General features: G+C 48.1%; 10 protein-coding genes and 1 non-coding gene across 11 annotated transcripts; 4 read left to right on the forward strand and 7 right to left on the reverse strand.

Moving 5' to 3' along the window:
- Nucleotides 1–40: 40 nt before the first annotated feature.
- On the reverse strand, nucleotides 41–1415 carry An01g00940 (uncharacterized protein; the record flags this gene model as incomplete). Its single annotated transcript, XM_001388501.3, has 2 exons — nucleotides 41–207; nucleotides 275–1415. The coding sequence occupies 2 exons, from the start codon at nucleotides 1413–1415 to the stop codon at nucleotides 41–43; spliced, it is 1308 nt and encodes a 435-aa protein (XP_001388538.3).
- Nucleotides 1416–1754: 339 nt separating this feature from the next.
- An01g00950 (uncharacterized protein) lies at nucleotides 1755–4190 on the forward strand (the record flags this gene model as incomplete). Its single annotated transcript, XM_001388502.3, has 10 exons — nucleotides 1755–1851; nucleotides 1905–2200; nucleotides 2333–2352; nucleotides 2400–2538; nucleotides 2734–2742; nucleotides 2792–2874; nucleotides 2912–2939; nucleotides 3206–3254; nucleotides 3526–3654; nucleotides 3817–4190. The coding sequence occupies 10 exons, from the start codon at nucleotides 1755–1757 to the stop codon at nucleotides 4188–4190; spliced, it is 1224 nt and encodes a 407-aa protein (XP_001388539.3).
- Nucleotides 4191–4615: 425 nt separating this feature from the next.
- On the reverse strand, nucleotides 4616–5614 carry An01g00960 (uncharacterized protein; the record flags this gene model as incomplete). Its single annotated transcript, XM_001388503.1, has 1 exon — nucleotides 4616–5614. The coding sequence occupies one exon, from the start codon at nucleotides 5612–5614 to the stop codon at nucleotides 4616–4618; it is 999 nt and encodes a 332-aa protein (XP_001388540.1).
- Nucleotides 5615–6362: 748 nt separating this feature from the next.
- Nucleotides 6363–8037, forward strand: An01g00970 (uncharacterized protein; the record flags this gene model as incomplete). The annotated part of the gene is made up of 4 exons (XM_059750406.1): nucleotides 6363–6761; nucleotides 6819–6862; nucleotides 7339–7481; nucleotides 7724–8037. 4 exons carry the CDS (start codon nucleotides 6363–6365, stop codon nucleotides 8035–8037), a joined length of 900 nt encoding a protein of 299 aa, XP_059603045.1.
- Nucleotides 8038–9551: 1514 nt separating this feature from the next.
- Nucleotides 9552–9670, reverse strand: 5S rRNA. The gene has a single exon (XR_009467997.1). It is a non-coding gene; the product is annotated as a 5S ribosomal RNA (ribosomal RNA).
- A 288-nt stretch (nucleotides 9671–9958) lies between these two features.
- An01g00990 (uncharacterized protein) lies at nucleotides 9959–10231 on the reverse strand (the record flags this gene model as incomplete). The annotated part of the gene is made up of 1 exon (XM_059750478.1): nucleotides 9959–10231. One exon carries the CDS (start codon nucleotides 10229–10231, stop codon nucleotides 9959–9961), a length of 273 nt encoding a protein of 90 aa, XP_059603046.1.
- Nucleotides 10232–10415: 184 nt separating this feature from the next.
- Nucleotides 10416–11739, reverse strand: An01g01000 (uncharacterized protein; the record flags this gene model as incomplete). Its single annotated transcript, XM_059750525.1, has 3 exons — nucleotides 10416–11265; nucleotides 11301–11479; nucleotides 11536–11739. The coding sequence occupies 3 exons, from the start codon at nucleotides 11737–11739 to the stop codon at nucleotides 10416–10418; spliced, it is 1233 nt and encodes a 410-aa protein (XP_059603047.1).
- A 621-nt stretch (nucleotides 11740–12360) lies between these two features.
- On the reverse strand, nucleotides 12361–13614 carry An01g01010 (uncharacterized protein; the record flags this gene model as incomplete). The annotated part of the gene is made up of 1 exon (XM_001388507.1): nucleotides 12361–13614. One exon carries the CDS (start codon nucleotides 13612–13614, stop codon nucleotides 12361–12363), a length of 1254 nt encoding a protein of 417 aa, XP_001388544.1.
- Nucleotides 13615–15357: 1743 nt separating this feature from the next.
- On the forward strand, nucleotides 15358–18691 carry An01g01020 (uncharacterized protein; the record flags this gene model as incomplete). The annotated part of the gene is made up of 2 exons (XM_059750640.1): nucleotides 15358–15517; nucleotides 15573–18691. 2 exons carry the CDS (start codon nucleotides 15358–15360, stop codon nucleotides 18689–18691), a joined length of 3279 nt encoding a protein of 1092 aa, XP_059603048.1.
- A 443-nt stretch (nucleotides 18692–19134) lies between these two features.
- On the reverse strand, nucleotides 19135–19617 carry An01g01030 (uncharacterized protein; the record flags this gene model as incomplete). The annotated part of the gene is made up of 1 exon (XM_001388509.1): nucleotides 19135–19617. The coding sequence occupies one exon, from the start codon at nucleotides 19615–19617 to the stop codon at nucleotides 19135–19137; it is 483 nt and encodes a 160-aa protein (XP_001388546.1).
- A 552-nt stretch (nucleotides 19618–20169) lies between these two features.
- Nucleotides 20170–21909, forward strand: An01g01040 (uncharacterized protein; the record flags this gene model as incomplete). Its single annotated transcript, XM_059750757.1, has 1 exon — nucleotides 20170–21909. One exon carries the CDS (start codon nucleotides 20170–20172, stop codon nucleotides 21907–21909), a length of 1740 nt encoding a protein of 579 aa, XP_059603049.1.
- Between the last annotated feature and the right edge of the window lie 1168 nt (nucleotides 21910–23077).

A 23077-nucleotide genomic window follows, 5' to 3' on the forward strand; every position in this document is an offset into this window, starting at 1 on the left:
TCCTGGTTCTAATCGTCGCATCATGCAAAGTAAGCGGAGATTATATCTCTGGTAGACAAATATTGTTATTATACATAAGTGATGGTATTTCGCATATAGGGTTGAACGCCCAAGGATCATTAAGAGTTGCAAGGCGAATGGCATTCTCAACATCGCGCTTTCGGAACGCTGGCCCGCGACCGAGACAGATAGTACAGAGGGAAAGATCTACGACAAGGTCAGTAAATGCACGGACAAGAAGACACAAAAAACCATTGATCTCGGCATTACTCACATTTAGTGAAGCTCACTGCGTTGAGCTGTGGAGCCGAATTAAACGGGAGACTGGAGAGGGGCGAGCTCGGGTCCTGAAAACGAATCCCTCGCTGCTGTAGCAGCCTTTGCACACCACTCGCATCCATCCACTCATCAGCACTTGACTCATTGACAATTTGCCACGTACGAGAGGAAAGGGCGAGTCGTTCAGGCGAGTAGCTGTCCCTCCTTGAATTAAGAACTTTTGTCCTCAACTCGATCGTGTCTCCTATGTCGTCGTGCATGACGGCGTCGAATCCGGAGATCAAACAGTTGCGCTCGTTAATGGCCAATTGTTTGCCGAAGATTGCTTTGACCCTTGAATCGTCTCCAGGTAAGCTTGTTAATAGATAGTATCCAGTCTCGCAGCATTGTCGGACTAGAAGGTGCGAGAGTGTCCAGCGCCCTTGCTTTAAGGAATCGTCGGACGACAGTATGGTCGGGGAATTCAAGGCAGGAGCAGGACTAGCGATGGATGAGAAGGAGATGTTCGGAGGCGACAAGGCTAATCCGAACGGCAGAATTGCTTGTTCTTGGGAGGGTGGCGTAGAGGGTAGTTGTGATAATCCAGACCATTGAGCCGCGAGGTCCGACAAGAACGGGAAAGTATCACCGATTATTGGCAATGAATCAAGTTGCGTTATGAGCATATTGGAATTTGAGATTGTATCTTGTGTATCAGTAAGCGTGGAAGATATTGGCGGCGACATATCCGCCGGGGCTGCAGGTTGTTCGGCCTCGTCGCAGCCCCTTCTGGCAAGCGACACATATTGCTGTGTAATTTTTTGCAGAGCAGCTGTGACACGAGGCTGATTTTGAAGTATCCCAGCCTCGAACAGAAGATTACTGAAGGAAAGGAACGACTCGCTGAGCTCTTCGATGCCTGACTCGAGTTCCTGTACGCGAGATTGCAGATTGGCGATCGTGGTTTCTTTTCTCCTACGATATGCTTCCTGCGCGACGCGAAGCTGCCTTCGACGTCGCTGGATTCCTTGAGTCAGTTCGAACTTGCTCTGTATTTGCGGGGATGTGCCCACCTCGGGAGCTTGCTGATCGTCCGTCGCATTTCGTGGCCGACCTCTCTTGCGAGGCGCGGGCGCGTCATTCATTGCTTTGACCATGGTGTAGTATTACTCTTGGGGCCCCTTTACCATCTTGAATACATGCTGTGATGTAATGGAGAATCTGAGGATGCGAAAAGGACGTGACGGCGTTGCTCTACTCATCGGGGTCGGGGCGTCGGGATTGTTGAATAATCGAAAAATCGGTGGACAGCCACGATTGGCCCGGACTGTCCTGCTCTGTCCGAACTCCGAACGTCATCCACTCATCATCAAGACCGAGCGCGCCGCAACGAGGAAAATAAATAGATTCATCGAGGTCAGCTTAGTCCATAATTCTCCGTCTCCAATGCTCCGAATTACCTTCATGCGTAGCGCACAGCGTACAGCTCTCGCAACATGTCTTCATTCACTCAGCCAGTGCCAGTAGTTGCCTGCGGCAGAATACCCACGATGGGGAAATCAATCTCCCAGCACCTACTGCCGGAATACCAAGGTTCCAGATATACAATCCTGAAATAAACCAAGCATGGACCTAATGCTCCTCAGTCATCCACTTCATCCTGTCATATGAGGCTGCAGAGGCTGAGCTCCCGCATCTGCTTGCAGGTCGCGATCCTCAGTCTCGGAGTCCCAATGAAATCGGAACCCACGATTACAGCCAGCCTCCTCGCGCGGTAATCTTCGGTCGCGGCTATGAGCCTCAGCAGGTTGAAGAACTTAAGAAGAAATTCGCGGGTGTTCCCAAAGAACCTGTTGCTTGGGTGAGGGGGAACCCAGCGGACTTGCCTGCCGGGGCCGCTGGGCCTGAGTATGCTCAGAATGTCGCGGCGGATATGAAGAAGGTGCTTCAAAAATGGAGGGACGGGGGAGGAAAGGATGAGGAGGTTTTGGTGTACTAGTTGCTTTGTCAGGAGAGGTTATCTAATACCTTACTTTTTGCCAGTTCGAGTCTCCCTAACACAAAATGATTGAAGGGCCGATATCAAGGATATTTGTAAGTAGTTTAGGTATAGTAACGTTCATTTCTTACACCTCATTTAGAACATTTAGAACAATTAGAACGCGGGTTAATTTACCGCGGCCACGGACCCGCTCTCTCTTTCGGCAAATAGGAAAGACCCTGGAATTATATACTCCACCTCGCAAGATGGATCGAAAATTATATAAAGGCTGTCTTTTGGTTAGTGGAACTTTGCTGTTTGTCTTTTTTCCTATTGTGTCTCTTCACTTTATAGACAAAAGACTGTGTCAGACCATTTTCTTGCTCTGAAGCATCTATTTAGAAGCTCATTCGCTGCGAGTTTCCATCATTATGCATTCAAGAGTGGCACAGTCATAGAGGCAAACACCCGGCCAGCAGCGAACATATTATTAGGAAATTGTAGTAAGTGCAATATATACATTATTCTTAAGTACCTCTTCCGATGGGCTAGCTGGTGCGCCTTTCCGAACTTGGCACACTTAATAGCATCCAATCCATGTTTACTTTAATTCACCAATCACATGGAAATGAGAGGTGTGTATTCTAGCTGCCGAAGTGCCGTTTGTTTCAGTGATACTGTTAGTTCTTCGAGCCAGAATGTAGGTCAGGCCTCTCAAGACGGCTGAGAAGCGGAGGCGTCAAGTAGAGTTAGAGCTGCCTACATCAAAGAGTATCTACGCGGTGTCTCGTTAACCCTCGAGGTGGGGCTTGGTCGTCATCAGGTGGGACAGACCCTCGCGATCTGCCCAGATACGGAAAACATATAGTGGAGAAGTTCCAAGGTTCCTATGGACACAGCCACTAGTTAACCGAATATGCATTCATATAGCTAGTGCTATGCTATTATCATTATTATTGAGCCTAGGTTGCCAATGTTGCAATCAGCTACGGGCAGAATGAGTGGCTCGAGATACGTGTGGTTATCTCCCATTTTGTATTAGTCATTATTATGCCCACATAAAGTGCCAGCCTTCGCCTTTATAACAATTCAAGACTTGTTGATATCCTATTGGTGCACCCGTTGATCCACTAGCAGTCTTTCCGGCTGCTATCATTCAACCTCAGGCCTGGCTGGTTCACATTACTTTTCCATTTGCTTATCGCGATCTTTCAACAGCAGCAACGCGAAACTGGGTGTTCGGTAATATAGGAGAATGGAACCCTTTGCTGCTCTGCTTTCTTCAGCCCTAGGCGAGGGCGAAACAAACAGAGTCGGTGATCACACCACTCAACTCGATGCCGAGGCTGAGGCCGAGATGACGGCCAAGATGCAGCACAGGAAGATTCAAAACCGGAAGAACCAAAGAGCACGCCGTGAGTCTGTTCCTTATTGCCTCACCCACTGCCGAGCTCATAAGCTTTGAAGGACTGCGGATTAAGGAGCAAGACCCGGGATCTACTCAGACGTCCCGCCCGTCCCTCCCGTTCCAAGTTAGGCGCTGGCGCCTTGATGAACCTGATGTTTGTCCCTCCCAGGACAACGCGGTAGCATCCGAAGGCGCAACCGTCATGTACAGCTCCCCTGCACGGTCTCACGTTCACGACTCACGCCCCTCACGATCACTGTCTCCGATCCTAAACCTACGTGGGCCCTGCCCCGCTGCGAGGGGGATGATGAGGGTGAGGTAACTGCGGGGCACAAGGGACTCATTGTTTGGGGCGAGCCATACGACATGCAGAACTGGGAGGCCACCCCCGGCTTCCTTGCCAAGTGGTCGTGGGCCGTGGATGGATGCCACGATCTGGTTGAATGTAGTAACCGCTGGAGGCGGATGAGAGGAGAGGAGCCTATTCGTCTCGCTGAATCATTGGAAGGAAGCAGGCCATGGAGATGCAGGCTTGCCACTTAATGGGAGAGACGGAACCCTGTAGGAGGAGGGCTTCGGCGGCAGAAAGGACGAACCCCGGTCTTTCTTGCAACATCTCTACCTGCCGCCAAGACAATTTTTCGCCTGGGACCTTGACGTTGTTTCGTAAACGAATCTGTGGATTTGGGTCGCATGATCTCAACCTCCTGCGCAAAACAGTTCAGTGCCGTCCCTCTACGCTTCAGGGATGAAGTCGGGGACAACGAAGGTGTCTAGGGCCCGTGTGACGTGACATTGAAGCTTTCTATGGCAAGATTTAGGGCGGTAATGAGTCCTTCTAATGATTGACTGGACGTGAGCTATTAAGAAGTAGAAAATCATGAATTATACGTCTTTCTTGATATCTACTTGAAGGAAATTGTGTAGCCTGATAGTATACTGAAGAGCCTCGGGCCTCTCTTGATTCCCTACTCCTCATCCCGCAACCCTACAAGTTCGAGCGAGTCGATCCAAAGCCTCTTCGCCTTCTCGACGTCATAGGCGTATGGGGAATATCCAGGCGCAGTGAACTTGTCGTCTCCTTCCGCATACGGCTCTGCTACGGCACAGTCAACAAGGTACTTGCCGCCCTCATGTTTCCAAGCCTTGCCAACGGCTCCCCAGACCGATGTTGCCGCACCCTGCTCAACGCTCTTCATGATGGGGTACAAGTGCCCCATTCCCTTGAAGGCATCCGGGGGCATATGTTGGGCCAGCCCGGTCTGCACAAGGCCGGGATGGACGCTCGTGGAGTGTAGGTGGCGCGAGCCATAGCGGCGCTCGATTTCGTTCGCCATGTAAATGTTGGCCGTCTTGGATTGTCCGTAGGCCACACTGGGGTCGTAGCCGCCTTTCTGGAAGTTGTAGTTGTCGGTGTCATTGATCCCGTGGACGTTGTGGGCTGAGGAAGCGAGATTGACGACTCGGGACGGGAGGTCGGCGGAGGCGGCAGCCAGGAGAGCGGGCTCCAAGAGCTTGTAGAACAGGAAATGCGAAAGGTAGTTGGTGCAGAATTGGAGTTCGTGGCCATCAGCGGTTAGGCGCAGGTCGGGAATGGCCATGATGCCGGCGTTGTTCACGAGAAGGTGAATCTTGGAGGTTTCGGCGAGAATGGCTGCAGCTGCGATGCGAACCGAAGAGAGAGAGGCCTGGTCCATCTCAATAATCTTCATGCGGGAAGGTTCAAAGATACCAGCGAGGGCGGATTGGGCCTTGGTGACGTCTCGGGCCGTGAGAAAGAGAGTGGCACCCGTGGTGGCCAGGGCGCGAGTGGTTTCGATGCCGATGCCAGAAGACGTACCGGTGATGACGATGACCTCGCCCTTGAGCTTGCCTTCAACGCCCTCGTCCTTGATGATTTCCAGGGCCGTCGGGCGAGCATCGCCAGGGCCGTTCGGCTTGGCGTGGGCTTCAGCGTAACGTGACATGATTGCGCTGGCGAGGGATTTCTGAAAGCTGATGATGAGGAGCAAGACTTTGCTTAGGTAGCACGAGGAGGAAGGGTGTGATATTGATCTCTGGAGGAGTTGGATACTGAGGTCGAGGCAGAAGAAGCAAGGTGGTTCATTTATATAGTCAACTCACTGAAAGTCTCCAATGCGCCGTGGGCTCGTTGCAGGTGAGCATTACTTAGGGAGACTACCTATGACTTACCAATCGCCATTGAAGATGCTTTCTGGCGATAGGTTCAGCTGGCCGAAAGCTAATATCGCCTCTTCTCCTGCATATTTTTCCAATTAAAATCAAGTAATCTGATGGCATGTTCTGTCCTTTCCTCGGTTTTTACTATTATATTCTACTAGTAATCCCTGATCCATGACCCACTGTGATGACACTTTTTCCCTATTTGGATTACTCACTCTCTCTATCCCCATGGGACCCACCTAAACTTACTGATTATCAAGTCCAACTATTATGTAAAGGCCCGGGACTCCGGAGTTATCTTGTGGGACTAGAGTCAGCGACTGGGGCTAAGATAAAGCCACGGGAGATCCGGAATCAGTTGGTTAACTTTAGTGAGACGCGCACTAGGCCGAAAAGGGGGAAAATGTCATTATAAATAGGTAGGAAGCCTCGCGGGGCATGTCTACAATTCTTTTTCCTGCTATTCGGGCACTCACTGTCTTCAAATTCACCTACTCGACTTTCTGAAGAATCCCAACAGCTCGCTTCATCATGTCCTCCTCGATGAACTTAAGACAGTGCATAGAGGCTACAGCACGAGCCTTCCTATCCGCGTACGAAGAGGGCTCGGTCCAGAACGACGCCTCCATCATCAACCGCAACGTCACAGCGGACTGCAGACGGTACCTGCTTCCCTCGTCCGTACCCCATGCCTTTGGCCTACCGGCGGACTTCTTTTTCGACACGGCAAAGTATCAGGAGATGTTTGGGAAGGACATCAAGGTGTTGAAATTCACAAACAACATCATGGCGAACCTGATCATCGATACCGAAGCCCGCCGGGCCGCTTTTACGTCTGTCGCAGAGGTGCACGCCAATAACGGAGAAACGTACCCGGCAGAGATGGCTTGGTTCTTGTACTTTAATGAGGATGGGTCTAAAGTCAAGAAGGTGGTTGAGTTCTGCGACAAGGATGTGATCTTGAGGATGGCAAACACGGCTGCTTAGTTCGGCTCTGAAGCATACAGAATGTGGAGGGATATCCAGACGAGGTTTGATTCAACATCAACCCAAGATACAGACGTTTTCCCTGATTCGTAGCTGCAATATTGTTATTGAAAATTACGCAAGTAGCATTAGTTAGGTTGCTTCTCTACAATGTTCTTGTTCTTGGTGTCGATAGAGTGCTTATCAAAGAAGGAATGGCGAAACAGTCAGAAGAGGTCAAGGAGACTAGCAGAGTCAATAGAAAAAGCTATCTAGAAGCCTCTTTTACGGGCGCACTTGATACCATGCCTGAATCAACAAAAGGAGCATCTAGGTCGGATGAAGCCTTGGTGCAAGTGTCTGGAAATGAACATCACCGCCCAAAGTTGGAGAATCATACCGCTAGATATTAGATGTATGGGGTAATAATCGAACGTAACGCACTGCCGATCTTCAAGTTTCTCGAATAGTTACGGTTTAGATTCCTCATACTTGGTATATATAATCGTTTTGAATGCCTGACTCTGTGTATAATGAACAGCTTAATAGAACGACCCACTTTGGCTATACTCCGTACAATCATACCCATGGCTGTTGGCCCACATCGGGATCCGCCCATTTTCCATTTTAGACCAGAACGCGAGATTTTAACTTTCTCTACTTCCATCCAGCCTCCTGTGCTCTGTGAGTGAGATATCCTATGGTCTTTCCAGGGAAAAAAAAGAAGCGCGAGGATAAATCTGCCTAGTCACACGACCGGTCATTTGCCGAGACCTCTGACGCAGCATCATAAATAATATAACTGTTATATTCACTCTTTGCAGCGATGAGACGTTTGGACCTTTGATAGGATCGAAAAAAAAAAAAAAAAAAAAAAAAAAAAAAAAAAAAAAAAAATTTGACGGAATCTGCTAGCCCCATCTCAGCCATGGTCAGATGTCCCATATGCCAGGAACATGTTGCTCTGTCCGACATCAACGGACACCTCGACTCTGGCTGCCAGACATTCATCGCAACCCAGCTACAGAGTCCAGCATCTTCTACTTTAAACGAAACTGACTGCGAGCAACGTGAGAGTCGTGCCATTGCTCAAGGAACAACGGAACAACATCACCTGAAGAATAACTATAATTCAACAGTCCCGCTCGATGTGGACAGAAATAAAAAGAGGTCCTTTAATAGGAACCCAACACCGCGCGCAAGAAACCAGATACGGGATTACCATCGACTAAGCTTATAACGGAGCAACTACATCTTCGCGTTGCGACCTTTAGCTGAACATGTCCAGCTGCGGTGCTTTGATGACATGATTAGTCAAGAACTATTGATCGGGCCCAATAGTACACTCAGACGGTTGATTAAGCTAGATAATCTTCCGAATCTGATTTTATAGAGGCCCCCAGGAAGCGGTAAAACTACGATTACAAGAATTATCGCGCCTATGATAAGAATAAAATTCTATTAAATCAGTAGCTCGACTACATCGACGATAGAATATTAAAGTATCGTTAGGAAGGCTACATAGGATGTATACAAGGATCAAAAAACATCTATTATATTTTGCGATGAGATATATTAAATCATATATTCCCAACAGAATATATTTCTTAATGCCGTGCGGAGAAATAGCATTATACTCATCGGCGTGAAACAGAGAATCCGTCATTGAATATTCGCTATACTTTTATATATAAATGCAGGATTTTTACTGTCACGAAGCTAACCACCAATGATATAACAGCTATTCTTCATTGTTCGGTGGAATCCCAGACGCTGAAGTCATTCCAGCTTCTGGACGATAATTTTCTTTAATACATAACCAGCTTCGCGGATAGTGACAGTAGAATCGCACTGAATATTATTGAGATTGCTGCGGATATATGCAGGTGACTGAACATGACTATAGAGAAGTTAAAGCATTTATTAACTAAGAGTTTACTCTACAACTATTCAGGTGACCAGTATTATGACACCATTTCAGTATTCCATAAGTTACTTCGGGGCAGTGATCCGGATGCTGCGCTATACTATCTTATTCGAATGCTCCAGTCTGGCGAGAACTCCTGATTTATTGCTTGCCGTTTTATTGTGGCGACGTCGGAAGATATTGGACTTGCCAATAATGCAATGACTTTCTCCTGAGTGGAATCATTTCTGAAAGTCACTGAGAGGTGATTGTAGGGTGCTTAATGGGAATGTTCAATAGAAAATTCAATAATAATATTATATCCATCTGGAATATGGTATATCCAGTGCGAAAAAAATATATATATATTCTAGATGGCTTCTCTTGTTTTTCTCTTTTAGTATCCTTTTATTGTTACTTTATAAGTAGAATCCTACAGCTTGTAAATTGCGCCTCAAAGAAAAAGGATAAGAATAATACTGCTAATAAAGTATAATATCCTATATATAAAGATAGAAACTCTCCTATATCCCATTGCATATAATACAAAAACATCTTGACCTTTTAGATAATCCATACATACTATGTCTACTGGGATACATTCTCCGAGAATATTCATTGTCAGACTGTTAAGTGACGGCCGCAACGGGATGGATGTGGTTAATTATAAAATAAATAGAGATATGTTAGCCGGCGGGGTAACTGGGTGAGTTATAGTCTTATAGGCGGGCTTGCAGGTGATGTTCAGGCGGAGGGATGTTCAGGGCTGAAGGGACTGAAGGGACTGAATGTCAGGGTAGCAAGATGCGCTAAATCCAATAAATCAAAAAAAAGGTGGTGAGCAAAAAACATACAACAGAAGGGATTCGCTGGTGGTCACCCACCCAACTACTAACCTCCCGGCGTGTGGCTTAAGTACGGCTGAGCGGACGGGAAGCCCTGTTTTCCACACCCTGTGGTCGTATGTGCTTGTTCTTTCTTTGGAATGGATGATATAGAGCAAGTGGTTTTATATTTGCATCCCATTTTGGTTCCAATATACCCCTGTGTTGAAAATGATTGAAGTATTACTAGGCTAGCTCATGGTAGAAGTCATCCCGATCAGCTTGAGTCAGGGGCCCCACCGCGGGAGAATCTGTTGGCTCACCAATTCTCCGAGCCATAATGGTGCCTGAGGCATTAGTTCATTCAATATATAGTCACGGGAAATGCGACAAATCAGACCAGGATTCGGTTCAGTGTATTTTCCTTCTGTCTATGTCTGGGCGGCTTCATTATTGCTGGACTCCAATGCTGATTTTGTTGCTTCTGCGATAGTAACTAGATCATCAGCTAGTGTGCCCAATTCGTCGCGCTCTTTGCGCATCTGCCTGAGCTCATCTGAAAGCGCCTTGTCTGCGCCGCCTTGCAGCTGCGAGACTTGGAGCTCCAGCAGTGCCAGGCAGTCCTTGGTGCGTTGGCGAGTAGCGCGTTGCGCATTTCGATCCTGAGGTCTCTTCTTATCGCGTTTTGGGATAACTCGCGACATTGTGTTGATGCATTTTGATGAAAAACTGAGAAGTAGTCATGGATATTTTGCTGTGGGCTGTTTTGGCGGGACATGTGCTGACTGCTTAGTGAGCCGCCATGGAAATGAATCCCTCCACTTAGAAGGAGCGCCGTCTGAAAATGGTATGAGAATTATTTATTGAGGGCTTTCTATGCATACATTGTTATAACGCTCTCTCATGTCCTCCTTTCTTATCTGTCCACTGGAGAAACGAATGAGGTACCTCGAAGAGGTCCGGGTTAAGCTCTGGAACTATGGCATCATCGATGGAGGCTCGCACGGTACACTCCCCGCCCAAGATATGCTCGATATTCCCCAGGGTGCTGTACATCACCCCAGAAGAATGAGACATCTGACGATCAACGGCTTCTTGGTCGTTATCGGAGGAATATTCTTCTCTTCTGCCGCGTTTCCATCTTCCAACTAGCGACGGGTAAGACGAGTAGCACTCCAATGAGCCATTGTGACAGAGTTCACTAAGGAGGTTTGGAAAATCCAGATTGTCATCGTCTGTGAGCCGTGTCAAAGCAGCGAGGATCTTCTGGGACGCGCCGTAGGTAATCGCGTACGCTGCACTACATGCCGCCTTCTCTATTATGCAGCTCATGCGGACATTGTTCCCAGTTCCGGCTGGGGCGTCATATAAATAAGGCGGAAGGTAGCGAGAAGGCATTGCTGTTATGTCGTGAGGCATCACCTGAACAGGTGAAGAGCTGTTGCACTTCATACCACAGTGACCAATCCAAAGAACGTCCCAGCTGTCTCCGTATGGAGAATCTGTGGTCGCATTCCTTTCCGGGGCGTTGATCTTCGGTATTTGCTGAGAGCCTAGGGCGAGTCCCTTCAATTGCATCTTGAGATTTATATCCCAGTCAACGTCGTCCTCAAGTATTAATGCACTTGCGATCCCATCTGCGACAATTCTATAGATTTTATTAGATGATGTGAACGAACAGTATGTGACACGAGACGCTACCTCTGCACAGCATTCGCATGCGGGCGGGAAACAGGAACTGTTTCAGAGTCCTTTGAATCGTTCAATTCCTACCACAAATCGTGAGCTAAATATTCATCGTGGGTTCCAGGTTGACGGACCTTGGCGCTGTCTTCGTCAAGGATTAACCCGTCAATGAAGTCGACATGAAATCCTGTAGCTGAGGATGCAAGTACAATCGCATCGCGTCTGTCTAAACGCTGTGCTGGGCTAATCGCAAATATCTTCTCAAACTATACTATATCAGTATCTATGTGCGGATGGTCAGCGGGGTGATGGAGTAGCATACACCTAATGTGTTGTTTACGATCGCGTCTAAGGGGTCCCGGATGTCGTCGAGCGTAACATGTAGGCCGCGCCCAATATTTTGATGAATAACTAAAGACCAAAGTAAAGCTATGATGACGAGCAGTAAGATGACCAGATTTGAAGATCGACGGCGCGGTCCAGGGCCCAACCTGACCGGAGACCCGGGAGTCATCATAGCAGCCATGTTCATTAGTGGGATGATCAGAAATGCGAGCGCAGACCCCGCCTCTTTTAAGACCCCAATGATTACCTTATGAAATCTCCACACCTTGTTTGATTGATGCAATGCATTGTGACCAAACAGCGTGTGACAGGCAGGACAGTGTCCAGTCAAATGCTTTGGTTAGACGCCGTCGTTGCGGGTCTTCACCAGAACTAGCAATCGGCTAAGGGATTGGCCCAGTTTACCCGCATGAGCATAGCCAGTAAGCACTAATCAGGCCTTTGCCTAAGCTGTAATCGTACAAAGGTACAGGGTCGTCTCCATTCCACGTGTGATGTCTGAATAAGATGGCTTCAAGTATAAACGTCCTGACAGTTTATAAGGTATACATTCAGTCGCAGTGCATGTGCTGGTCGGTCTTTCAGGTGGGAGGCAGGCACGTGCCAGTTGTAGCTTGTTTAAGCTCTGAGAAGCCGCAACAGTCAGGCTTGGCCTCACTGTGGTCTAATTTTCACAGGCCATTGTTTACTTATGGGGCCCCTAACTGACAAACCAGAAGAGTGGCTCCAAAATTCGTTCACGAACCGCAATTCCGAAGATGGCACATTAGATATGCAGCCAACGCGAGAAGCGTAGCGCTACTCAGGATTTCTCGGGCGTCGTTATTGATGATGTAGACAAAGTTGACGCAGATGCATATGGCGGCGGGCTAGCGTCCTCCGCAACGTGCCCTTCGAAGCTTTGAGTAGCTTTTTCTGGTTCCCAAGAGTTTGCCAATAGCTCCACAGGGAGATCGGGAACATCAAAGGTACTTGTTTTTCCTGCACATTCAAACGAAAATGACGCGCACAACCGATACGTCCTGCTGATGTTGAATGTGCGGAAAGAAACATCTGTATGCCTGATTCTAAGATGTCCAAAAGCCTGCGCTAAGTCCACTTTACCCAAAACTCGCATACCGAGTGACGTCCGTGATAGTATTTCAATCCGCTCGTCAACTTGGCCCGATAATGCTCCCATTAAAGACGGAGCGGCCCGAGCGGCAGTTTGACTGACCATGAAGATGGACAAAGATTGCATCACAATGTCCGGAGGTGAAATAACAGAAGAGTCCTCCATAAAAGGCGTAATGTCTAAAAAGCATGGGATCGGTGCAGATTGTATCATGCGTGTGGGGTAGGAAAAAGACGCTTTAAAGCTGAACCGAGGCAGCTGACCAGGTGATAGCCATGACTGGATCTTCTCCTGCACCTTCAGGCTTCTTCCCTTATTTTCCGGGAGTAGAAGCATGCTTCGTATATTGAACAACTGCTCCTTCTGTTGCTGATATGTCGCAGGGTAGCTGTCTGTGCTTTTCAAATCCCATCTAGCTTCAAGCGGTAAAAAGTTCAAATGTACGACCTCAGAGAACAAAGGTGACTTTCTCCCTAAGATTCCTCGCTGCGGTCTGAATACTTGGGCGTGGACTCGGTACTCGATGGTGCACTCCAGCTTCCGTAAAGAATCATGAGTTTCGGCTGCAAAGGTGGGTGGCAGGGGGTGATTCGCGTCGCTGCGGAAAGGCAAAGTTTCGGGCCATCTTGACGAGGCGGCCTGGGCATGTGACGGAAAGACGAATTCGAACGGCCATTCATACGTGTCAGGGGCAACTGTATCGCCATTCGGGTGCCATAGTATTCTCTCCTTTTCGAAAAGGATACATTTGCTACGATAGCTGGCGGCAGGGGCTGCAGATCCCTTGGTCTTCTGCACCTTTGCCTTTGCGCGCCCGGAGAATGTCACTCGAATATCCTGAATCTCTGTTGGGGTAGGACATTGAAAGATAACACGACCTCTGATTCGGTCATTTCCAGCGTAACACTGCTGCTGATTGACCAACGACACGGTGATAGGCATTGTAAGGAATAGTACACGACCCAGACTTGGGTGGCTTCAATGACAAAAGAGCTGCTGGGAAGGGATTGCAGAAAGAAAATGCAGGGGAACGGCGGGATGGCACACCTTTGTACCACTGTCTAGTGGCTTGTCCCACATATTTTTCATCTGAAAGCATTGTCCAGGATATATAAATAGGATGATTGTCGAAGCTTTTACCAGACCCATTAATACGTAGTCGATGATGTCTGTGACAGTGGGGGGGCGCCCCTAGCAATTCGCGAATGAGGCGCACAACCGTAAACGAATACGCGGAGACTTCCTGATCCGGAAGGGGTGGCGTTCCACTTTCGCTCCACTCAACCTTCACAATTCAGTACAACATCCTCGCTTCCACTACCCATGCTTGCATGGGTAAAGATTTAGTTTTAAATCTCTAGTACCTGTTTCATACAAATATAATGCTGAAATATCTCTTATCATGGCGCCCCATGATTATCTAGCTATATGATCTACTTACTACTAGCAAGTGAGGCAATACATGCAGTTAGCTAGTCCTCTTAATAAGCAAGATCTCTCTCTACCTTGCCATCGCCTGTGTAAATGCATGAAGGGTATCTCTACATATATTATCCAAGACATCTTTTCAGTTCGATGCATCCTGATATGTAATTGGCCGAGTTATGAGCAGACAAATGCTTTCTACTTACCGCCTTCCGTAGCTGTTGTTGTATCTACTTGCTAGGGATCCTGTCTCGGATCCTGGTGTTTAAACACCAGGATCATGCAGCTAACATTGTTTTCATTATTTCCAGTGGTCTCGATTATCTAAAGAATGGGTATATCGGTGGATCAAAGGAAAGCGACAGTTGTTGCTCAGGTGCCGGATTATTCCGTGACGCGCCATAATAATAAGCCTTTCAAGTTCCTGACAAAAAAAAAGGCACAAAGTAAGATCTGCGCACAGACCAGGATTTCGGCTCCATGTGTGACTATGGACTATGTATGGAGTACTCCACTGGAAGATCCAGTAGTACGCATGGAAGATGGACCTCGTACCAACGCGCCACAACCAAATCGTCTCACAGAAAATTCTATAGATGTTGCGTTTTAAAGATGAATCATAAAACAGAGTGTTGTGAGATCGCAGGTCATTCAAAATCAAACTATTGTTTGTGCAAACATCCGGTAGCTTGCGATACTACTAATGCCTCTTTATTCATAAATGTCCAGATTCCCCAACATAATCAAATAACCATTGTTGTACCTACTCCTACATAAATGGTTTCGAGTTGGTTCATGCTCACCTCTTCACCCCTCCCATCTCCCTTGTAGTCGAGTTCGAAGTAGATTCTCGTTCAAATCATCCACAGTAAGTAACGTGATCTGCTAGTCTCCCCTTGCAATGACTTACGGCCACAGGAACACCCAACAGCCTTATCAGCTACATACTGACCACAAATATAGTACCTACAGTTAGCTTTTGACAAGACTTTAAACAAACGCTACAAATTACTGGAGCCATCAACGGTCTCCAGCTTTATCAGCGATCTTTATTTTATCCTACAGGGATTACTGTTGCCTTTCCATTCTGAATGTGTACCTGATAACCCCGCCTTATTTCCACAGCCGAGCCTTGCACGGAAAACCGACCCGTTGCATTTCCTCATTCTGCGCCCTTACCTCTCACCTTCTGTCAGACGTCTTCACCCGCTTCTCTGTTAATCTCAACGGATAGGCCTGGTCCATCCTCAGCAAGTCAGCATGCCTTGGAAACTCTTCCGCAAAGATCTTTCCGACGTATGCCTCCGAGGGAGATTTCCCCGTCTAAGCCACCTCAGGCTCGGTGACGAAGACAGTACCATCGCCTTTACCTACAGCTTCCAGCCCAGCATGCACATTGAATTTATGGTCTCCATTCTTGGTATGTGAGAACCTTCATGATGTGTTATTCATCTGGTTTACTAACCGCGTGATAGATGCCACCGAATACCCCGATAATCACAGTTACTTTGCGTTCGCTGTCACGGACAATATCCCCCCGGCTGTTTCCGCCATTCTGGAGACAGTACAATGCAAGTTCAATGGTTGCTCTCTAGAGACATTCCTAGAAGGCTTCTGTAATTACCTTGACCAAGCTGCCCTCGGGAGAGAACCGCGGGCAAGTTCTCCTATAGATGACGACTTCGATGCCATCTCAGATGGTGAAGATATGGACTGGGACGAGTACCCCGATGCCCCACAGATGGACCATTCCGTGGATATGAAGCAACTGCGGACTGATCTTCGAGCAGCTAAAAGCGCAGGATTCAAGGTTGGCTATCTTGGTGACCTGGAGGGCTCGTTCATTGTGTCTATTTCCTGCCGCATTGCTAGCCTAGGCATTTCACAGGATGCCATGCAAATGTGGGATGTCTGCCCCACACACTTTATAGTGTTGCTTCTTTATTACCCAAGGGGGTATCGGAGACTAGACCACATTGTATCCCAGTCCCAGACAGCTCCTTCGCCAGTCAGGATGTATGTCGGTTTTTGCGATAGGTACAAGCCCACGGCGGTGTCTATCCCAGAGACGCACCAGGAATTCTCCGGCCTCGGTGTATCAAGCTCAACTCCCAAATCGGCTTTAAAATCTTCGTTCATCACCGACCCGTTAGAGACCCTTCTCAACGATCGCTTCCTCAGTATTGTACAAGATCGACTCAGACACGGTTTCTCATGGACCGGGGCAGAAATTTTCTACAATGACGCTCAGGGTAAGAAGCTAGATACCAAAGATTCTAAGCTTCCCAAATACTTTGTTCCAGAAGAATGGGCCAAGTTCACACCCGGCTTCGTTAAAGCAGACGATCTGTCACAGCATACAGCACATCAGCTGTCCCTTCCTCTCATTGCCATGCAGTATACTCTGCGACGTTTTGTTAAGTGCACGGAATTCTGTCTGAACTGTCATTGCAAGATAGACGCCGGTTTTGAGGCTCTAAAGCCTTATGTTTGTTCCAGTCCGTTATGCCTCTATCAATATATGCAACTTGGGATGGGTCCCAAGCTAGAATGGGAGATAGTCACACAGCCGTATGTGGTAGACATGCTCGTTAGCTTTGCTTATGCTCGGGCTGCACAAGGGCAACTGACTGACCTTCCCTCTGGACTCGGCATGAAGGTTGCCTCTACTGGATCAACTCTGCCATCATGGACTGCGAGGCTGGATGCTGCCAAGATGACACTATTAGCCCAAAAGCCTCATAATCTCAAAGTTGGTGAATGGATTCTAATAAAGCTAGCCAATGCGTCTGATCTACCATCGACTGTTTCATCGCTCTGCAGTACTGTGCTCCAAGTGCATGACCAGTCACTTGTCGAGATCTCGCAGCCTATCTCTGTAGGCTATTGGGCTGACCCACAAGACTCGCTTTCTGACGGGCTAGACGTGCAAGTTGTACCCTTCCGTGTTGACTTTGATAGTTTAGCTGGAGATTTGAAACAGAAAGCAGTCATGCTACTCCTTGACACATTACCCGATGTCTTTTCGATGAAATATTTCATCGAGAGCAGTGCGCCTGAGCACAAAGCGCTCGCCTCGTGGCATGGCACAATCTGCCCATCAGCTCTATATGTACTACGATGGATTCTTGCTTCAAACAGATCGTGCATCGTACACGACGATAATCCTGAACATCAGGTGACAGGAATGCACAACTACATGCAATTCAGGCTAGCGCAGGGGTCTCCAGACAAAGAAGCTCGGTTCGTCCAGGAACTCAATAACAGCTCAAATACGGAGTTCCCCACGCTTTTCGCTTGGCACGGAAGCCCAATTTATAATTGGCACAGCATACTGAGAGAAGGTTTAAACTTTGCTCAACAGCTGAATGGCCGTGCTTATGGAGATGGTGTTTATATGGCGAAAGATCTTGAGGTTTCTCGCATATACTGCTCTCGTGGTAGTATGTCTGGAGCCAAGTGGTCACGAAGCAAGTTAGACATCACTTCTGCTATCTCGCTGAATGAAGTTGTCAATTCACCGACAAAATTCAAACTGACCAAGCCCTATTACGTTGTTACTCAACTAGACTGGATTCAGTCGCGGTACCTGTTTATCTCAGGGGGTGGTATCAAAGCTCAAGGAGAAAACAAGAACAAACCCTCAAAGGTTTACAAACAGCATCCGGATTGGACGGCACGTGGCCCTGGTAATGAGCCTGTTTCCATTCCTATATCGGCCCTTGGCACTCGGCAGAGCCAGAGCCACAAGAACAAAGATGATTCGAATGGGCTAGCCACAGGTCATAGACAAAAGAAAAGGAAGGCATCTACGAAGGGGGTATGTGGTCCGTCTGAGAGCTCATCGACCACTGATCCTAACGACGATACGGAGATTGAGGATCTTCGCTTACTTGATTCGGACTCGGATGGCGATGTCATTGGAAAATCAAGACGTGTCGATGCATCAAAGTCCAGTCATAATCTGACACGCGGGTCCAAAACCGACTTCCAGCCCGGCACATTGCAAGCTCATTCTTTCAAGCTCCTTGGACCACCAAGCTACGCGACCACAACCGCGACAAAGTCACTACAGCGTCATCTCAAGGCAACATTACGCATCCAGGACCGAGAGCCTCTACATGAGATCGGTTGGTATGTCGACCCCACACTTATCAACAACGTTTATCAGTGGATCGTCGAGTTCCACAGCTTCGATCCCTCTCTTCCTTTGGCACAGGATCTCAAGCAGAAAGGTCTCACGAGCGTTGTTATGGAAATGCGCTTTCCGCCGCAGTTTCCGATGTCTCCGCCTTTTATCCGCGTTGTTCGACCCCGATTTATGTCCTTCCAACAACGCGGTGGTGGCCATGTGACCGCTGGTGGCGCCATGTGCATGGAGCTACTCACAAGCTCAGGCTGGCTTCCGACGAGCTCCATAGACAGTGTGTTTCTACAGGTACGTATGGCACTCTGCTCAACAGAGCCTTGGCCTGCACGGATTGAACGCGATGGCGATTACCCGTTCAGTGAAGCTGTGAGTGCCTACAGGCGAGCTTGTCAAGCACATGGTTGGAAGGTGCCTGATGATTTTAATCGCATCGAGGCGGCATGATATCAGTTTTCAGTCAAGCCGATCATTTTTTTTTTCTCTAATATTTCCTTCATATTATGTCAGTGGGTGGCCATATCTAATGCGGCGAAGTTATGCATCAAAACTCTATTCTCTCAAGACGTCTGTCCCGGTAGATCACGATAATTTGAAGCATCAGTTACCATTCAGATAAAAGACTGCAGAAATTGTGAACCATCAAGGGGCTTTAACATTTCCCCAAGTAATCGATATAGATGGATATAGATATTTGAGGGAATACTCCGTGTATTGACCCTCTAACCTCACCCAGGGAGAGCACTGGTCGATCTCCATGACCATTCCTCCAAACATCAGCCCCATATTTCCGGTAGGCGAGTATGAAACCAATATAGTTGATGTTGTGTTTGTATACATCATTCCTTGACATCTATAGTTTGGGCACAAGCTCGCGCATCCTGGCAAACTCATGCAGAAATTGATGATTGCAAAAGGCCAGCCTTCCTCAGCGCCGGAATCGCCTTGTCAACCACCCACTCAGTGCACTTCACCAACGGTCGTCTTTCCTCACCGGCCTCATAGAACTCTAGAGGCGACAGCCTCTTGAAAGGCTCAGTCTTCATTCGTTTAACGTTGAATGCCTTTTGTTGTGGGGGAGCTGGAATCTCTCGTAGAACGTTGTCCCAAGAGTTGGGATAGTGTGCTGCATCCGTCATACCAAGCAGTGTTCGAGAAAAGAAGTTCTCGACGGACTCTGGTTGAGGGGCGAGTTTAGATTCGTAGTACATCCCCTCTGGTGAGGTGATATCCCCGGTCACTTCGTGGATGGTTCCAGAGCCAGTCACTGGGTCTGTTTCAACGAAGATCGCAGTGTGATAGCGCGGAGAAGGAAGGTCGGGGCCTGGCATTGCCAAATGGGTTCGGATTATGTAGACAGGGTAGTGAGTCATGCCGGAGTTGTACTTTGGTATGGCAGTTGCTGATGGGAATATTGTAAGGCGGGGGAATGAGGCAGTGAAGTCGGCAAGGAGCTCATTTAGCAGTCATGTGTCTTTGGCGGCCACGGCATTTGTCTGCCTGGTGTCTACCTTCATCCTACAACACTCTCACTCAATTTCTAGACTCTATATCTCTACATTGGTAAATGCTATGGCACGGGTATCTCAAATACATGGTAATATGGAGAGAAATCTCTCACAGCCACCGCATACCTCCGCACACATCACAATGACCACACCACAGATATGCAGTGCGCAATTCACTACGCGCACAAAGGTAGCCCCAACCCTACAATGCAAAACTGCAGAAGCGATATAGCAAACTGGCGTCACCGCCTTCAGAGTCGTGATTCTGCCTGAATACTTGTTTATGTGTTGCTCGAAGAGAGTGAATTAAGATGGCTGGAAGAAGACTTCTCTCTCTACTGATTTCTCTCTTCTCTTTCCTGTGTTCATCTTCTTTTCCATCCAAACCGCATCTCAAACCATCGTTTCTCGTGCATCATGTCGAGCGATATGGACACCCAGGTCTCGAGCGGAACGGAGATGGGAGTCTCATTACCGTTCCTGCAAGCAGCACGCCAGCTGAATTACGACCGTTTGAGTTTGTTGATCGCTGAAGGTCATCATCCCAACAGACGCGATGAAAATGGCTATACGGCTTTGCATCGGGCTATACTTGAATGCCCTGAAGACCTAACTACTGTTGCCATGCTGCTGACGTACGGAGCAAACCCACATGCTGTTTTCAAGGATCGGAACAGCTTACGCGAAATAACACCCTTACATTATGCTGCCATAAGGGGAGATGTTGGGCTGGTGTCCCTCTTTCTCCATCATGGAAAAAGTGACCCGGCCCCTCGAAGCCTCAAATATTGGACCACCCCCCTCGAGGATGCCATCAGCAATGGTCATCTCACGGTGGTGGCAAGATTTATTGAGTTCTTCTCGAGCAGTCAGCTGCTGAACAAGCCGTCCCGCGGAATAGATGAATCTATCATATTGTCCGCGAGACTCTGGTACTCGAAGGCATTGTCGCTGCTACTTGAGTACAAGAAGCACCACTTATTCCCCAGTCCTCATGGGCCCGACGTTCTCAAGCATGCCTTTTGCGAAGCTATCCGATCTGAAGCTTGCAACTCCAGCGTCCAGGGCATTGGTGAGCGAGCTGGAGGTCCCGGAGATAATACTCCTTCTAAATGCGCAAACCTCCTTCTTCAAGCCGGAGTACGCTTCAGGGACGATGAAATGGATCGACTTCTCAGCATAACCTGCAGCAACGCCCATCTGATCGGTGTTACCCGCCTGCTTTTGAACCTGGGCCCCAAGGTGACCGCCCATCACATTACCCGCGCCATAGAGAGCCAGAGTTATCACATGGTGAAAATCGTTACCAAATATGTCATCACCAGTGCCGGAGAAGACGCAATCAAACGCGACAGTGAGCCTGACCTCATCCAGTACGCTGCAAGTCACGGCAGCCTCGACACCTTCGAATACCTGGCCACGGAGCTCGGTACAGCTTCATCTCAGAGCCAACCTATCGCCACGACCGAGAGCCGCAAAACTCCTCTTATCCATTACGCTGTGTGGGGCCTCCGCATCGACGTTGTCCAGCATCTTCTCTCCACGCAAGGCGCAAACGTCAACGAGCAAGACGAATATGGCCACTCACCACTGATGTATGCTTTCGACATCGCACAAGCAAGCGACGAGAACCCGTGCCTGGCTATAATTCAGCTCCTGATGCAGTACGGTGTCGATGTGAAAGCCAGTTCGATCGAGGGTCTCACTGCTCTGCATCTCGCCGTCAGACTAGGAATCACCCCGGCTGTCCAGCTCCTCCTCTCGAATGGGTGTGATCCCAATGCTAAAACAACCACCGGCAGCGATCTGTATCTCAGACGGAGCCCCAGCTCTTGGAGCCCAGAGACTACCGCACGCAACCGAACCCCATTGCATTGGGCTGTTGATCGGTTGGCGAATGTTTCCTATGATGTTGTTAGACTTTTGCTCCATTACGGTGCTGATATGAATGCTGAGGACGGAAATGGTGTCACGCCTTTGAACCTTCTACTCGGCGAGGGATGGTGCATTAATAGAGCTTGGGAGTCTCGTATGGCGGTTGTTAACCTCTTCCTGACCTTTGGTGCAAACATTGACATCAAAGATATGAGCGGAATCACGGCACGTCAGAGGATCCGTCAGCGAGAGGCGGAGTTGTGTGCCCCTGTTGTTGACTAGATGAGTTGAGGGCCGGGTTACCTTGGTCTTTCTTTGGCTTAAGGTTGATGCTCTGGTCTCTCTTGAATATGTCTCATGATTTGCTGCTTGACCTTTCGATCTTGCCTTACAAAAGAGGGTTGTTTTACATACGGTCATTGGGTTGATATCGCCTGATTTTTCTTCATTTTACATGATTTGTTGCTTGATCTTTCGATCTTGCCATAGGGAGGGGTTGGTTTTTACATCGGCTCTTGGAGTTGAGTTTGCCTGATTTCTTCGTTTACTTCAACATATGTTGCTTGGTATTTATGAGATGATGCCATATTGGGGACGTCGATTACATCAGGAGTTTGTGGATCTACGCGCATGTTCACGCCTTTTACAATCTGTTGTTGGGGTAGAAGAGGGAGGGATATCGAGCTGGTGATGGGAGAAAGGAATTTGACAAGAAGATGAAAGAAGACAGAAAAGAAAATGAAAATGAAAGGAAACAGGAATCAAAAAAAAAAAAAAAAAGAAGAAGAAGAAGAACAAAAAATCAATGGAAAGACATAAATGAAAAGAAGAAAAAATGAAACAAAAAAAAGAAAGAAAAATACGGAAGCAAGAAAAAAATGAGGAAAGAGCGAAAGTGCAAAAAGAGTGGATGGGCCGTGTAATATCACGACCATACTTTAATGTTTCTAGTGCTTTACGATAGTGATGATAGCAATGCCACCACTTGATTAATATCTGAGCATATCTTCAGTAGATGCGAGATGAGAATATAGAGATAGTAGAAATGATCGGAGCCGTACGCAACCAACACCAGCTATCGTCCTCCGGTATGACAAGAATTTTGTAACGGAAATTGTTGCGAATAGCTTCAAATTTCTACTTTGTGGTATCTAACATGACAAATTGCCATTTTACCAAACCTCCCCTTCTTTCGACTCTTTCGAAACGGTGTGGCCATCTATTATGACCATCTTCGACCGATACCAGATATGGTAGTCTGTAGAAGACACACTGAGTGGTCGTTGAAACGGGGCTGGTGAACGGGTCAACCACTGCTGATCCCCTCAATACGCATCGTGCAAGTGCCCTCTCCGTCAGGAGGACCTTGTAGGCGTATGTGACCCTGTGTCCTGCGGCTCCCGAGTGCTCGACGCCTCCGATCCTCGAAGTCCTGATCGCATCCGGAGAG

Source organism: Aspergillus niger, assembly GCF_000002855.4.
Source record: "Aspergillus niger supercontig An01".
In the NCBI taxonomy this organism is placed as follows: Eukaryota; Fungi; Ascomycota; class Eurotiomycetes; order Eurotiales; family Aspergillaceae; genus Aspergillus; species Aspergillus niger.